General features: G+C 38.6%; 1 protein-coding gene across 6 annotated transcripts; it reads right to left on the reverse strand.

Annotated features, from left to right (window-relative positions):
* Nucleotides 1–1,414: 1,414 nt before the first annotated feature.
* On the reverse strand, nucleotides 1,415–17,114 carry SRP54 (signal recognition particle 54). Of its 6 annotated transcripts, none has more exons than XM_071426892.1 (16): nucleotides 16,946–17,112; nucleotides 13,364–13,472; nucleotides 11,889–11,980; nucleotides 11,223–11,307; nucleotides 10,211–10,315; nucleotides 8,508–8,574; nucleotides 8,364–8,421; nucleotides 7,528–7,678; nucleotides 6,491–6,639; nucleotides 5,025–5,125; nucleotides 4,816–4,902; nucleotides 4,333–4,406; nucleotides 4,019–4,127; nucleotides 3,073–3,243; nucleotides 2,512–2,607; nucleotides 1,415–1,882 (listed from the first exon to the last, which is right to left on the reverse strand). In XM_071426892.1, exons 2-16 carry the CDS (start codon nucleotides 13,439–13,441, stop codon nucleotides 1,791–1,793), a joined length of 1,515 nt encoding a protein of 504 aa, XP_071282993.1. In that variant the 5' UTR covers nucleotides 13,442–13,472; nucleotides 16,946–17,112; the 3' UTR covers nucleotides 1,415–1,790. The 6 variants fall into 6 exon arrangements, with proteins under 6 accessions (XP_071282993.1, XP_071282997.1, XP_071282996.1 ...); XM_071426896.1 differs by lacking the exon at nucleotides 16,946–17,112 and adding an exon at nucleotides 16,513–16,939; XM_071426895.1 differs by lacking the exon at nucleotides 16,946–17,112 and adding an exon at nucleotides 16,500–16,939.
* Nucleotides 17,115–17,222: the final 108 nt, after the last annotated feature.

A 17,222-nucleotide genomic window follows, 5' to 3' on the forward strand; every position in this document is an offset into this window, starting at 1 on the left:
GCTAGTGACAGCTCTCTCTGTATCTGGTTGCAGTTTTAGTACTTTGGAAATGGTGAACTAAAAGTTAAAACTAAATGTAGGCCACAAGCTGAAAATAGAGTTAAATTGTTGGTAACTTGACAGTCTGACTGAGCCTGTCCTGGAGCACAGTGCTTCACTGTTCATCCTCAATATCCCTATTCATGGTTGATTTCCATCAAAAGCATTAACCATCCACTCTCCCCTAGGGACTGCATTTCAAACCAGGATTTCATACTCTTTCCTGCATGGTTTTGCATATTGCATTGGTTTATACTGCTCAAGAACTGAAAATACTATAAAAAAGAAAAATCAGGTTTTAGTAAGCACACCACTTCAGAACCAATAAGCATACCACTATCACCAGCTTGTTGTTCACACACCAACAAGCTGGTGATATGCAAGGACACATTATTTTGTTTTATTTAAAATACAAAGACTCAAATTAACTGATCCTTGTGCAGATTAATGCAGTGGACTTAGGTGGATGGCATACTTGAAGATTTTTCAGCATCCTCCATATACTGAACACATACCATTAATTAAGCAGGAGATAGTTTCACATTATAAACTACATTACAACATAGCTCATGTTTTATTAGTGCAAGAGTCGAATGTCATATATCAGACATTCCCTGTCAGCTGCCATCTCAGAGAACTGGCTGACCAAGGGACCCACTTGTTTTAACTACTGCATTTAACTTTTATCTAGACAGCAGCAATACATGTCTATTTACACACTAAACACTGCAGTATATTAAAGTTTATAATACACCCTCTTACCCTAAGATAAGGGTACAAGATCTATGGTGGATTTCAAGGTTCATCTTGGTCTACCTAGTTGCTGAATTGTGCCTGTGGATTCTACCCTTTTTATATCAACAGAGTAAACTGAAATATTAAACTGCTATAGGAAATTAAGATTAGAATGTAGCTGAGTTGGGGCAATATGCTCTGTGAATTACAGCTCTCTCTGTTTTAAAGTTCAGTACCAGCACAGAATTCCACCTAATATGCTTTAGAAATTACCTCCAGAAAAAAGGAACTGCTTAACTGGCAGCCTGGTATGAAGATTATCTTCAGTATACAAGACAGTTTGGTATCTGCACACCTGTATTTTTTCAGTCCCTTGATTCTTTGTGTATAGGGGAAGAATGATGAAATTCTATACTACAAAGTCTTGTACAAACCTGAGCACAGCACATCCACATTCTAAAAATGCTCCACAGATGAGCACCAACAGCACATTTTTAGGTACTGGGCTATTCTTATCATTATGCCAAACATGAGTTACAACAGTCTTTAAAAAAAAAAAAAAAAAAAAAAAAATCAAACTAAGAAAACAATCTCATTACACACTAAAAGGACAGTTAAAAGGAACTGAAGACACAGGCCATTCCCTTGTTTATAACCACTTAAATTTTATTTTACAGTATATTTGTGACATTTTATGTTACTATAACCAAAGATCAGGGTTGTTTACAAATATAATGGCTGCCATTTGATGTAAACGATTAAAAAGTGTCTCTAAATATTAAAATTTTACATCATGATTTTGTTTTATTGAATTGAATTGCTCTTTGTGCCATCAGTTATTAGTGGAGAGGAACTAATTTAAGCAAAAATAGTTTTCAGAAATTAGATGTAGAAACTGAGAAGCTGGGTAAGATTTCAAAAGACCACTCTCTCATCACTGTAAAAAGGAAGAAAGCAAATTCATTCACTGAAGTTGCAATGTAGAGTCAACCAAGTCCATTTGTATTAAGGCTTCTTTACATATTATTGAATCCCATCATGCCTTTCATATTCCCAGCAGCACCTTGTTGAAATTGTCTCATCATTGACTGCAAACCAGCCATGCCACCTGCAGAAAATAAGTGAGAACATGAAAGTGTTAATGAACTCTGAGGCACAGCTCTCTTGCTTGAGGTATCATTACTGTACACACACTATTCCAGTAATATACAAAGGCAGAAGCCCTAACTGTGAAACCAGGTTGAAACAGCTATTGAAAATAAAGAATGGAGTGAGTAATTACAGAAAGGTCTGCAAAACACCAGGCTTTAAGTAGGTTTTAAGAAGATTTGTGCATTAAGAACTAGACAGAAGAAAAAAAACTTGATGGAATGACTATTATCAATCAGGAAGGTTCAGTTATGGGAGTCCTTATTTAAAGTTGCTATTGTCAAATTTAATCACTTGAGCAAATCTTAGAAGAGAAGGGAAATCTAGGAAGATTTGCTTTACCACAGACATCCTTCACCATTGCAAGTACTCATTTTGAGAGCTGAATCCAAATGAAAGACTAGATTAAGCACTGCTAAGTGCAAAGTATTTGGACTCAACTTTCTGATTCTTGTTAGAAAACCCCAGAAATACTTAATACTGATATATACTGCAGATAGTCTCTCATCCCCTTCCTCACTTCTGTATCTCAAATGCTCCACTATAACTGACAGTCCTCTCTTGAAGCTATAAAAAGTCAGCACATACCCATATGATGAAGAACTCTTGGATCCATCATCTTTGCCATCTGCTGATTCAGTTTGGCCAGCTGAGATGGGTTTACGTTCTTGGACATATCACCACCTAAATAAGAAGAAAAGAGCAATCATAAGAAAGTGGATTAACAAATGGTGCTAGAAATAAAATAAATCCAAATGTTACCTCCCAATTCTAGATTCATATCCATGAGCCCATTATTAGAAGTTACTACATCAGCCACTAAAAGTCCATTTAGGATCAACACTCCCTGCACTCCACAAACCAGACTGAAGTGTTAGTACTGTAGTAGCAATCAAATCTGCATTGATAGAAATACAGTAGCTTTCCTTGCTAAGTTACACACTGCTGTCATGAAGAACAGTGCAGCTCTTACCAGTGACATAAAAGAAATTTCAAACATTGTGAAAATGAGCAAGCTACAACTCACTTTTCTCCTCTCCCTAATCAGTGTTTTCTCATTTCCTCTGTGTACACACATCAAGTGACCTCCCGCCTTAGTTAATAAATTTTAAAGTGGGGTTTTTGGTATTGGTTTGGAGTTGTTTTTACCTTTGAAAAGCCCTTTGATGCCTCCCATCTTTTTCACCATCTGTGCAAACTTAGTGTATTGGGTCAATAGCTCCTGAACATCTCTGGTAGAAACACCAGAGCCTCTTGCTACTCTTTGGATTCTTCCTGGCTGCTTACTGAAAACTTTGGCACCATCTGTGCTGTCAAGTTCTGCAATTACAGTGTGGAAAAGAAAAATCCATTGAGTCACTGACATTAAAAACTGTTACAATTGGTAACAAACATCAAACCTGTTTTCACTGTTGAGAATTTAATTTTGAGACACAGAATAAAAACTTAAGTTTTAAAAGTGACAATGCAAAATTTTACATAAATCACTGAGGCATAACATTCTAGGAAGTAATACTAAGAAGCTCTTATCTTCATATGTTAACAACTGTGACAGAAAAAAAGCTGTATGAATAAATTATGCTCTTGGGATACTTGGTCTTAAGCCATATTAATGGGTTTAGCACAAGGGTAAGAGCATACTACTAAAGGAATTCTAGGTGGAATAGAAACAACACTTTGAATTCCAGAGACCAGACTATGTCACCAAGTAAATTTGAGGGTGAGTAGGAAAAAGACAGCAATGCCAGATTAAAGGTTAACATACCTTATCAATTTACAAGTATAGCATTTATAATTTATGAACAGTTACAATACAATGAATAAAAGTACATTGATTTCCAATAGAATGGAAATTATTTGAAATCCCACCTACTCTACACAAGACAGAGCAGCAACAGGCAAAGTATCTCTAGATATTTAGATTTATGAAGCAATTTGGAGACACATGTACTCCTTGCGATTCCCAAGAATGTTAAATATTTCTTGTCATTTTCTGTCGTTGTACATGCTGCAATATGAATTTTTCCAGAAACATCTCTCTAAATAAGCTTGTTCAACAATCAAGAAAAAAAACAGAGGGTGAAATTTGTATTACCTTGATCATTCATACTGTCCATAATAGTCATGAGTTTCTTTAGCCTTGCCATTGATTCCTGTTCATTGCCTTTACTCATGAAGTCAGTTCCAAAACCAGGGATCATGCCCTTGTTTCAAGAAAGGGAAACAAAAGCTGTGTCAGAATAGGCAAAGCTAACATTATTAAGCAGAAAAAAATATAGACAGCAACTGTTAGTTCAGTAGTTGCATACTGCAGTAGGCAAATAATTTCACCTTTTTAAAAACAGAACACAGATTATAACAAATTTCAATTAGAAGTTTTAAAATAAAATTATTTTGGGGATAACTAACCAAGATCTGACTGAATGGTCCCATTTTCATGATGTTTTGGAATTGTTCATACATATCTCTTAATGTAAATTGACCTGAAGCACAACAACAAAAGAAAAGTTAGTGGAAGTCACACCAGCATTTTGCTCTTACTATCCTTTTTTAATTACTCTTTGTATTCATAAGGTAAATATTATACTACATAGATAAGTAGATAAATAAACCTCTTCACTCTTCATATGGCTAAGCAGTTTCAGATGGCACATGCTGAACCATTAAGCTAGTTTTTCTGCAGTTGTAGTCTGACAGATTTTTGTTTGAAAAACACAACTCAATTTACTTGGCTGCCACATTTACTGGAGAAAGAAAATCTGTTCTTCACTGAGCATGAACAAGTTGTGTCTACACACAGCACAAATGAACTCAGTGGTCTCTGTCACAGACCACCTGCCATGGTCAGGTCACTGTAAAGCATCTGCAATTCAGACCTTGAGAATAACTTACCATGTTTTAGCTTTTCTATGAGTGCTTCATTATCATCCAACTTTAACTCATTTACTTTATCTATCAGTCCTTCAATATCACCCATACCTGGATAAAGAAAACAGATCTGAAATTAGCATTAAAAAAATACACCTTGACTTTCCATTATCCATTATTAACTTTCCATTAGTTCTAAGTGTCTTTTAAGTACAGTTGTACATTGGACATACCAAGCAGCTTGCTGATGAAAGGCTGTGTTTTAAAGGGTTCAAAGTCATCTATGTGCTCGCCAGTTCCAATAAAAATAATAGGACTCTTTGTGGCAGCAACTCTGCAATAAAATATATTTTATGAAATGGCCTCTCAAACACCATTCATCTTTTATACTATAATCAGCTAGGCATCATCAACACTATGCATTCTATCTGAAGTATCTGCCTTATTCCTCAAATTATTAATGAAAAAACACCCCACACTTGGGTGTTTAGCTCAGAGTAGTTAAAAAGATTTTTCTCTAATTAGTAGTTAGTAAAATACAAACTCTGTTTGGAAAAAAATCAGAAATAGAATTTGCTAATTTTCACTGCTGAGTTTAAGAAAGTTGAGAGGAAATAAAGGAAAATAAATCATCTCCAGTTTATCCTAATACTGGGCTATTACTGATATATACAGTGATACTAATGATAATACTGTCAGATGACAGGCATTGATCACAATTTCTTCAAGGCACCTCATACAAAAGACAATCTCATTTTCAACACAGGAAAAAGCTCAGACATAAGAAAACTTAGAACCTTTCCACCACACTGGCACTATCTTTTAGATAAAATTTAGTTTCCAGTCCACAGACAGTACACGGCAAACACAGCACACTTAAAGCACACAAGCATACGACAACTCGAACAAGAGCAAAATGAAAATACCAAAAGCTTTAGTCTTCCAACATTATGTTACAGATAAAGCAAAATACACATGGCAGTGTAGGACCTCTAACACTTCAGGTCAAAGACAAGCAGGGATTTAGCAAGTCAGGGGCAGTTATTTTGACTGTTTTGATCAAACAGCTCCCGACAAGCTGTAGCATTGAAAGGCAGTTGAAACAATCATATAATGCTGAATATAAAATGTAGCATTTTCTGGTCAAAACTCTGCCAAGATACAGGACATGGAAAGTCCAACAAGAATGGAATTGGGGTAAGTATGACTGCAGACAACTCTTCATCAAGTTTCTGGACACTGCCAATCCAGAAGTTTGATCTGCATTGTAGTTTTAAGGTCACATATGATGAGGTACAGTTTTTCCCCTTTCGGAAAAAAATCTCTTGAGATGTAAAACTCCTCATTTAAGTCATATCTATTGAGCCCAAATTTATCTTTCTGGAAAAATGCCTAATACACAATAGGCAATGAATATTGCTCGATGCTGACTTCAGAAGACAAAAGTCTGACCTGTGACAATACAAACTACTGTACTGAAAAAACATCCTATCACTGAATGCTGATGTTAAGTACAATCAGCAGGTGATCCTACCCACAGAAGAAGGATTAGAATCTAAGTGTGACTGTGACCAACTTAGATTCTGTGCAGTGTGACAGTGACACTCCCCAGGACAGGTTTCTGTGAAACACTAACACATTTCACAGCTGGCTGTGCACAGCCAGATGTTGGACACTGTTATACCCCATTAGTACTTACGCACTAAGGGCTCCACCTCCTTTGGCATGTCCATCCAGCTTAGTGACAATTACAGAAGCTACATCTACTTTGTCTTTGAAAGCTTTAGCTTGAGCTTCACAAGCTTGGCCAATGGAAGCATCCATCACATAAACAATGTTATCTGGTTGCTAGGAGAAATGAGATACACAAAATAATCATTTCCTGCTTTACTAAACAATATTCATGCATTATTATTATTATTATATAGGTTCAGAGCAGAACTTACTGCAATAACAGTATATAAGAGCTGTATGCTAGAGTTTAAAACAGGACCACTGTTTTATGAACAGTATTATCTAAGGACCATTTAAAAAATTCTGATGCTGAATGACTATATAATTCATCTACAACACAAAATATTACAATTTAATATGCTTGTGCTTATTAGTTATGATTCAAGTGATTTTAGCCAGTATCTTGAGCCAGTAAGATAATTAGTATTTACAAGCGCTTATTAACTAACATCTTCAATTTGGTTTTACATTCAGATATTTAAGACATCCATTCCTCTAAAAATAAGTTAGCATTACCAGGAATTGTGTGGGAAGTGTCATATTGTTATGCAAGACACAGAGTCAAACAAATAGCCAGACTTTTTAAACCCATAGAAACAACAACTTCATTTACATATCAAAACTCTTGAAAGTTATCCAATCATCTTCTCTGTCTCAGTGCAATTATTTGTGACAATCACGGAAAGTTTAGTATTCATAGTTAAAGGAAACCAGACCAGACTGGCTCTTTCATCTAGTTTTTCAATGCAAAGATCCTGAAAAGGAAAAGTTAAAGCAAGAATGGCAGTCTGACAATACACAAGCATCCTTGATCAGAAGAATAGAAGAATTAAAACCATCACAAAACTAACAAGCACTGGTCGTTTAGCCTTTTCTTATTCATATCTGTTGTAATTTCTAATATCATCTAGGAGTTAAAGCAAAATGCACACAGAACATTAGGATAAAGATTAATCAACTGTCATCAAATGCCAAGTTACTGTATTTCTCAAAACTACTCACTATGGCATTAGCAACTTGTAACATTTCTTCAAACAAAGAGTCTTCTTGTTTGTGACGTCCACTTGTATCAACAATGATGATTTCAAAGTTTTCATTCTTAAATTTCTCAACACCTTCTGAGGCAATTATTACAGGATCCATTTCTGTGTAACTGATCAAAAAGAGAAACAAAGATTCAGAATTTCATCATTTGACTATAAACTTGTTAACTATAAGTCTATCTGGATTTCAAGAGGGAACTCCTCTTATGTAAAGCAAAAATTGGTTACAAATACGTCTTCCTAAGCCATTTACCCTTACTGCTCAGTGAACTGAAGCACAAAGCCTGAAGTCTGTCTCACCTGCTGGAAGCTGCAGTAAGTTCTACAAGACCCTCTCTCAAATAGGATTTAGCTGAGCATCTAGACAGTTCACTTTCAGTAAATCTTAGGGGAAAGTTATTTACTGCTTTATAAAAAGACATTCCAGGTCCACCTCTGTCTCTATTTGATAATAAAAATTAAGCATCCAAAAATTATATCCTTTGATCTGTGAGATACTTCTCAAAAATCTGGCCATGTCTGGTAAAAGTCTGTGAGCTGCTATACATTGATTAAGCACCATAGGGAATTATTCCTGGGCACCTGATCTCTTAGTACACTATCCTACCTGCTACTCCTGACAATATACTGAACTGGACAAATGTTCATCTGATCAGAGCAAGTATTACCCAGAATATATTATTAAAATGAAAACAATTAGGCCATGCTAGATGGGGTTTAGTGCAAAATGTTCAGGACAGAACACTACATAACTGAGTTGAATTGTTCTCCTAAGTGTTTCTGAAAGAAGCTTACCTCCCATAAAAGGGAATTCTTGCTTTTGTGGCATTCTGCTTTAACTGGTCAAAAGCACCTGTAAGACAGGTATAGTCAAGGGACTACTTAAGGAAATCTTCAAATATTATAGATAGAGAACTACATCATTAAAGTCTGTGTTACCTGCTCTGTATGTGTCTGCACATATTAGACAAGTCTTCCAGCCTTTCCTCTGATAGAAGTATGCTAACTGAAATGAAACCCAAAACAAGTAGTTACACCAAAGTCCCATTGACATGACACTTCTAACAGCCTCAAGTCACACACAGAGGACACAAACTCAAACCAGCCCTTCTATAAGTGAGGCCACAGAGTAAGACTGTTCATGGTTAGCATGGCCATTATTTAGGAAAGCATATTATTAATAATTATTAATGCCAAGATGAAAACACCTGCTTGACTCTGCTTCTGATTTCAATTTCTTGAAATGGCAATCTCTAGGAATGACTACAAATAACTTAAGTTCCCATTTTACTAACTCCTGAATTCTTCTTAGTGTTAATACTGCAGATTGGACTAGCATGTAGAAACTACCCAATGCAATACTTCAATATCCAGTACCATAATGGCTACAACTTGTACAGCTCTATGTTTTTGTACTTTCAGAGGAACAAGGATATTTCCATTGAAAGGACATGCTTTAAAGCAGTGGACAGAATCCTTAACCTTCCTACAACACTCAGCTTTCATGGCTGCTACATATATTCACAAAACACTGACTAAATACAAATGTTCAAAATAAAGTTCACCTACATAAGCACTAAGAAAGTCTTCTGAAATCAGAGCAGGCCATGCTGAATATTTCACTATATGTGCATCTCAAAAGGAGATGACAAAAAACAATGAAGATGTGTCTTTTCTCCACAGGATAATTTCTCCTCACAACTTGAAATGTACCAAGCTCTGTCCTGGGGTGAATGAGTGAGTCAAGAGCTTATGGTTTAAGATAAAAGGGCAGATTAGTGAGGGTGATGCTGTTGTGGGTGTTTGTTACAGGCCACCTGATCAGAAGGAGCAAGTGGATGAGGCTTTCTATGGGCAGCTTGAAGCAACCTCAAAGTCATAGGCCCTGGTTCTTGGGGGGGGACTTTAACTACCCTGACATCTACTGGAGAAGCAACACAGCGGAGCACAAACAGCCCAGGAAGTTCCTGGAAAATGGAAAGCAGGGATTACAACTTCTGTCACAGGAAGGGGGACAATCCCACAAGGAATGGTATGCTGTTTGACCTCACACTAACAAAGAGGGAAGGCCTTGTTGCAGATGTGAACATATGTCGATTCAGAGTATTCTTTTTTTAGCCTTAAAAAAATACAAACACAAATTTCCTCGACGAATCTGGGGCTGGAAGAGGTTTCACATCAACTTACACTTAACTGATACCTTGTATCTAACACAAAGGCCAAATTCCACTGTTTTTCTAAATAAGTAATGGCATGAACACCCATTCTTAGTATTTAGTTTTAAACCTAGAAAGTGAACTACAATGTTGTGGTTTAACTAAGTACAAATAAAGACTCTCTTATAGGGTATTGTTTCATCAAGAGTTCAGTTTAAAAATCTTTGAAGGAAGTCCTACAAGCCATAAATTGTCCCAAAAGAATTTTACTTTCAACATTCATTTCATCTCAGAAACCCCTCTGCAAACATATCTCTACATATGTAGAGAGTTAGAACTTTCCTACTAACAAAACCAGCACAGATCACAAGCCAAACCTACCTAAGGAGCCCAATGACCACCAGCTTCCCCAAGCAAAAAAAAAAAACACCCCAAAAAACCCAACAAACAAATCAAAAACCATGCAAAGAGATCCCCTGCATTTACCTTTGAACAAGTTGTTGTTTTACCGCTTCCTTGCAAACCAACAAACATTATAATATTCTGTTTTCCTTTGGTAGGTGTCCACGCCTTGACTCCAGGATCTACAAGCTGAAGAACAAAGCACAGAAAGCACAGAACAGTTGGTGTCACAGTAATGCTAGGTGCCTGGTTTCATATTCAAAGGAGAAAAACAGTTTTTGCACAGTCTCATCTTAATTTGGCTTAGATTTTTGCTGATTTACTATGAACAACAACAGTCCTTACAAGGTATCTATAAGGTTCTGCATAATAATTCTGCAACAACAACAGTGTTAATTTCTTTGTAACACCAAGCACAGTCAGGCTGTGGCCTGTATATATGGCACAAGGGTAACAACCAACACAGAAAGGTGACCTCCACCCCTCTTGTCACTGCTCAGGATGGGCTTCTTCCAGTGAGAATCCTACAGCACAGAGGGCTTTGTAGGGTTCTTGCCTCACTTGTGAAATGAGTAGAAGGTAGATACGTTCCTGAGAGCCACCATATCTGTGGGCACAGACTACAGAGGAGCAAATGACTACACTGTAAATTGGAAAGAGGGCAGAAGACACACACTCAAGTCCTGATTTGACCAAGCAGGCAGATTAATGAGACATGTTGCACTGAGCTGCTGGGTTGTTGTTCATCACTTTTCCAAAGGCTTATCAATAGTTGGAACATTAGGGTAGCAAAGCTGTATTCTGGGACAACCAGAGGCAGTCTAGAAGCTAGCAGTACTTTATTCTTGTCTTTACATTTCAGTTGAAGAATAAGAACAATTGAATTCAAAGCTTAAACTGAAGTTAGTTTGAGAAATGCCCAGGATGCAGTTTCAATGAGAATACTGCTGTTTGCAGTACTGCAGTTGTGCTTTCACATCAGAAAACCTGACTGCAGGTACCACATAACCACCTAAAAGCTTTCCTTGCTACTGCACTACTTCCAAGCCCAGACTGTACAAGGAAAGTGATGCAATGCAGAATTTTGAAGTCCTACCTTAACAAGCTCTTTAAAGACTGCATGCTGGATCATTTTTCTTTTGTTAAGGCCAGATGCCATCTCTTCAAGATCAATTGCAGACCTGAGTTTGAGAAAAGCATGGAACACTAGCATAACTTAAAGCATCACTTGAACCTAGTAATAGAGTTTTTGGAACTGCAACAGTACCCTGATTTGTTCTGAGTTTTCAGATAGGATGTACTTAAGAAGTTACATGCATTGGAGACATTTTTATGCAGAGCACAATAACAGGTTTCTAAAATGCATCTTTCAGACTTGTATTTACTTAAATTAATCTGAAAATAGGCAAAGTAACAGTGCTAGTCACATACACAGATTTATTTATAGCCAGCAGAGAACATGTGAAGATTATGTGTCTAGGAAGTAATGAAGAACTTGTTTATCAGACAACTCAACTGACGACAGCAAAAGATTTTTGAAACAAGCCTGTAACAGCAATAAATGGCTAAATTTGACCAAAGACTCTTTTGATGGAACTGGCTAAACATTTAGTTCAAACAGCTGTTTTCCTGTTCAAAGTAAACTGTGTGCTTCTAAAAAAACCCCAACATATTAAGTTATAAATTAGTTGTTCTTTTGTAACCTCAAATTACAACTTTTACAAATATCAAAAGTTAAATGCATTTTGATTATTTCACTTACTTGACATTTTCTCTAAGTTGCTTCACAAGTTTGATATTAACATCAGCTTCCAGTAATGCTGTACATACTTCTTTTAACATAGCATTTAAAACCTTTGGAATATAAAAGAAAAATCAGAAAAATTGTTTTACAATACACAGAGATTAACTAGGCCACTATTAGATCAAAATAAGAATGTGAAAGTCTATTTATGATATAACCACAGTTTTCACAAATTAAATGCATGTAGTCCTATCATGAAATCAACTGTCACAAAAAAAGTTTGTGCATTTGTTCCTACGGAAAAACAATTTAAATCTGAGAGGGAAGGGTTCTCAATTGTAACAACAGCACACTATAGAACACTAACACAAAACACTTCTTACTGCATTATGGCCCACAGCTCATATGGCAGCAAGACTTCCTGAACTCCCCTCTGGGTACTCCTTAGAGAGTACACCAAAAAAAACCACCTCAGATCACAACACCATTTCTGTTACAGCATTCCTTAGCTAAAGATGGACACCCTGCTACTTAAATTTTCAGAAACTGGACTGCTGCTCTGATTGTATGCCTTTTAGGCAAGCAGGTGCCTCAGCTAGAAACCCTGTCTATTCTGAGTTTTCAAAGTCTTGAACATAAAGATTTTTGTGAAAGTAACACCTGCATAAACGGCCTCATTTTCACATCTTGAGCTCTTGCAGAATAAAAGTTTCCATTGCTGAAAAAATTAATTGGGCTGCATTTGATTCAATTAAGGTTTTTTCTCCTGGCAGAAGATACATTAAAACATTTTCTTTATGCGTAAGTTCTAACCCTACAGCTCTCAATTAGCCTATTTTTTAGTTACTTTAAGCCACACATCTTTCCACCTGAAAAGAATTTCTAGCAATCTATGTATTCAGAGACACTTTGAAACCATCACATTAGTTAGTTTTCCATCTTGCATTGAACTCCTATGACAGAACACACCGAGTTCTATTTCCAAACTCTTACTTAGAGAAAATACAGGCCATGCTAAGCCAAACAAAATTCCAGAACCATGCACTGGTTTGAACATAAAGGCAGCAACGCAACACATTCCTCACAATTCAGACAACAAACCTTACATTTGTTCTTCCACATCTCAGCTTCTAGCAGCCTAATACACATCTGCATAGTCTGCCTGTCCCACACACACAGAAACCAGAGCAGGCACCTACCTTCCATCCACCCTTAGGCACACACTGCCTCCACAGGACACTAATCTCCCTAAATACAGCACCAGGCTCAAGGAACCTTTGACCATGGGACCCACTATGTCTGAGGTGATGACCCACATATAAATCTAGTTTTAATTTCAGGCAGTACTGTTAGAGGGTTAAAACCTTTAGCAGAAATTTTACTTGAAGATAAAGAAAGTCTAGGTAGCCCACTTCAAGCTTCTCATCAGCCTGTGAGAACTTTTTCTCAGAACTTTTCCAGTGCTAGTGCCATGACATTTGTACACGACATACCTCTTCATTGATGATTGTGGCATTGCTCAGTGAGCGCAATGCTGAAGTTATTTTTCTTCCAAGATCTGCCAGAACCATTTTGGCGGCTTCAAGTACGACTCAGAAGGATCTGGAAAAAAAAATTTAATATTTTAAACTAGTTGAAGCTATGCTTTCACAAATTAATTATTCAAGTAACTTTTGGGTAAGAATCCTGCTTTGCATTCCAGAAAGTGCATAAGTTTTACTTTTTAAAGTTATTTTTAGGAAATATTGGCCTGAAGTTAATTTTAGGCAATTCTCATGGCCTACTTAAAAACTGAGATACCACACTTCAATTAGGAAGGATTTCACTGTGTAGAATAAATGTGCATTGAATTCACCATGGGAAAACAAACAAAACAGTCCAGACAGACTTCCAGAAAGAATGCCAGCTGCTTTTTATCCTCTTATCAGCAACATGCTGCATAACAGAATAAAATCAAGCAAAACAGACTAGAAACACTGCATCTTGCAAGGACAGTATGACCAGAAGCAAAATACTTTGCTAGCAAAATTCAACATTATTTATCGGTTGCATCAGCTTTCATTAATCAAGCTGAATTTCCCATTTCAGTAACCCTAGAAACATACTTGCATTTTAATAAGCAAAATTAATACTGTAGTTTTTAATGGCTGTATTGGGAAAACAGACTATTTTTGCTCACTAGAAACACAAATCTCACATATAAGTCTAAACCATACCAAAATTTACACTTAGAAAACCATAAAAAGTTAATTTCTGAAGGGTACACATTCTAGTCAACATGCAAAACCACTCCACTCCCTATATTAGGAGGCAAAATATTCAGGAGAACGCATGGTAGAATCAGCAATCTAAAATTCTGATTAAGGGCAAACCAAAACTTGTCTGAAGAACAAAAATTTGCAACACCACAGCTAATGCTGAAATGAAGCACTTCAAATACTTCATGTTTATCTTCCACTTTCAGTGTTGCTTTCCTGTACTCAGCTGAAACTACTTCCTAGCTGATAGCCCAAATTGGAATCTCACATTTGAGCTCCTCCTTTCAGTACTGAAAGCCAAATTCTCAATAATGGGAGTCTCTGTAATCAAAACAGATGAGAGTTTCAAAGATTTTTGGGACTTCCTCCTGCCTCAAGTGAGAAGAAAGGCCAGTCCATTTACTGAAATGAAGAATGCACCACTACCTACATTCTGATTTTATTTAATTTACAGGCCATCAATATGGCTAACAAAGCAGCTCACTGTATACACACATTGAGATTTATCAGCTGCACAAACCCCAAAAAGCACCACTTAAAATGTTTTAAAATGTTAAAATGCTTTATTATCTATAAATAATAAAATATATATTCCAAAAGAGCTAAAACAAGGCTCCCATGTAAGCCAACCTCCAGACTGCTTTGTCTAATTGAGAGTTACTATTGTTACCAACTTGGTAGGTTAAACCAGCAACAAAACCCCAAAAATACCTGCCAGGCTAACCCACACTCCCCTGATACTAAGGTCACAATGCAGAACAAAGTCTGCAGAAGCTTCAGAAGATGTAGGATAAATAAATCCAGTGTAAGTACAGGAGCTGGGTACGACAAATGACACAAATATATTTACACATTTTAGATTTAATGTACATTGAATGTACAAGCAATGATATCCATTACAATGCCATCTCAATATTAATTTAAAAAACAAGTCTGTGTTTCTTAAGGAACTCTGCCAGCAGAGTATTTGCAAATACTCTACTGTTCCACTAATGTACTCCACAGTACACTAATAGAAATTTATGTCCATCTGCTTACATTGCTGGAAGGGCACTTCTACATGTTATCTGAAGTGGTAAAACTCCAAGGTTTCCTTACAAGGCATAGAAGTCATATTATTGCAGAATAATTCTAAAAAAGCATTTTAAACCTCAATAGGTTCTACCAAACAGTCTCAGCAAGACAGATGTTCAAAACGTTTTCCAGATAATTTTCTGTGATAATCACAATGTGTAAGAAAAAACAAAGCCTCCAAACTTTTAAAAACAGTGTTGCACCTCAGTAAGCTTTGAGCTGCTAAAACGGCAACCAGTGACAGCACTTAACTATAAAACTTGGATATATTAGCAAAGAAATTTGATAGGATGACCAACATACCAGCCATGTTAATACTCAATATTTAAAATTAGTTTCCAGAGTTTTACAGATCTCCAAATACAGAAGGTTAATTATGTTCTAATAAATGAATGTTTCCTCTGCAGAATTCCAAAAGCTTCTTCCAACAGCCTTACCACAGGAATAATTCAAATCCTTTGCTAAGGAGATGAGTTTCAGCATTTTTACATAAAATGTGCTATTACTAGCACATTAAAAAATCGTAAGTCATCAGAATTTCTAAGGGCTGTCAAGTACAGAAATTACTAGAACTTGTGACAGTCCATCCAAGTTGAGAGACACACTCCAGACACAAAGACACAGAAGATGTTTTAGCAGGTAGCCAGCGTGGGCTGGCAGATAGCCAGACGGGCATTAGCAGTACTGCAGTGCAGAAGGTGCGTGTGCTGAGCAGCTGCAGCTCTGGGCAGTCCACCCTGAACGCAGCACCCCACAGACACACAGAGCAGGGCTGAGCACGGCAGTCTGTGCACTCTGATCCCCTCCACCAGCAGCAGCCTGGCACCGCCACACTGAGCTCCCAGGCCATGGTCTGCTGCAGCCCCAAGAGCTCTGTGCTTCAACCACAAACGGGCATTCCAGCGACAAAGGCGCAGCAGGAATAGTGCATGTCTTACTAAGGCATAGCCAGCCAGCAGTGAAGCAATTCTGAGGAGACAGACTGCCCACCCCTGCCCACACACCCAGCATAACCCTCCAACCAGATCACTCTAGCTAAACTAGCAATATCTAATGTACAGGGTTTTGGAAAAAAAAAAATAGGCTTAACGGGTAACAGCAGTTTAAACAGCTGCTTTAAAAGATAAGAAGCAAAACGAACACTTAAAAACTATACAATAAAGTTGCACTACATGTACACATACACGGATTAAGACCAACTGCAAGTCTAACACTGTAAGGGAGAAGCGGCTGTTTCACAGCTGGGAATGCCTCGAGCTACGGCAGCCAGGCTCAACCTCAACTCACGAGTTTCCACCTTCTAAAATTACCCGGCTGACGACGGGAAGGCGCTCCTAAGGCAGCAGCCGAGAACGGCTGTCTCGCTTACAGTCCAATGCCCTCGTTTTCTCGGAAAAAGTGATGAGGGCAGAGCCCGGTGTACGTGCCCGGCCGCTGCCTTTGCCCTGAGCTGGCACGGACAGCGGGCGGACCCCGGCTGGGCGAGTCCCGTCCCGGTGCTGTGGGCGGCAGCGGCCGGGTCCGGGTGGCCCAGAACTGCTCCCGCGGAGCTCCGGCGGACTGAGAGCCCCTCCCGGCCCGGGCTGCCGCAGGACAGACCACCGCCCCTCCTGGGGTCGGCAGGCACCGGTGTCTCTTCCTTCCCCGCCGGGACTGGGCGGGGGGCCCCTCCGCGTCACCAAACACCGCGGCCGGAGGCGGTCCCGCTTACGGAGCGGCTACAGCGGCAGTGCGTGCACTCACCAGGAGCGCGGCGCGGGGTCCGCGGCGGAGCCGTGCCCAGCGCAGCCCAGCCCAGCCCGCCGGGGCGAGGCTGCCCAGCGAGACTCCGCTGGATCGCGAGGAGCGGCGACCGCCACCGACCAGGGAAACGTCAGCACTGGCCGTCACCCCACAGCCCCCGTTGGCTTCCGTTTCCGGGGCACGCGCGGGACCGCTGCGTCGTTAAGGTGGCGCCGTGTAAACGTCCCTCGCGCACCCCGCGCGGCACAGGAGGGAATTGCGCCGGGCCGCCTTAAGG

The sequence above is a fragment of the Agelaius tricolor genome, unplaced genomic scaffold, assembly GCF_023055355.1.
Source record: "Agelaius tricolor isolate 1412-34295 unplaced genomic scaffold, bAgeTri1.0.p SCAF_5, whole genome shotgun sequence".
NCBI lineage: Eukaryota > Metazoa > Chordata > Aves > Passeriformes > Icteridae > Agelaius > Agelaius tricolor.

Bases quoted from the DNA above. Each gene is read 5' to 3' on its own strand.
- SRP54 (XM_071426892.1), bottom strand. From the start codon at position 13,441: ATGGTTCTGGCAGATCTTGGAAGAAAAATAACTTCAGCATTGCGCTCA. The intron at 5,126-6,490 runs GTAAGTACTAAT...ATTTTATTGCAG, and splicing joins GGAGGTGGAGCCCTTAGTGC to AGTTGCTGCCACAAAGAGTC. The intron at 4,128-4,332 runs GTTAGTTATCCC...TCTTGAAACAAG, and splicing joins GACCATTCAGTCAGATCTTG to GGCATGATCCCTGGTTTTGG.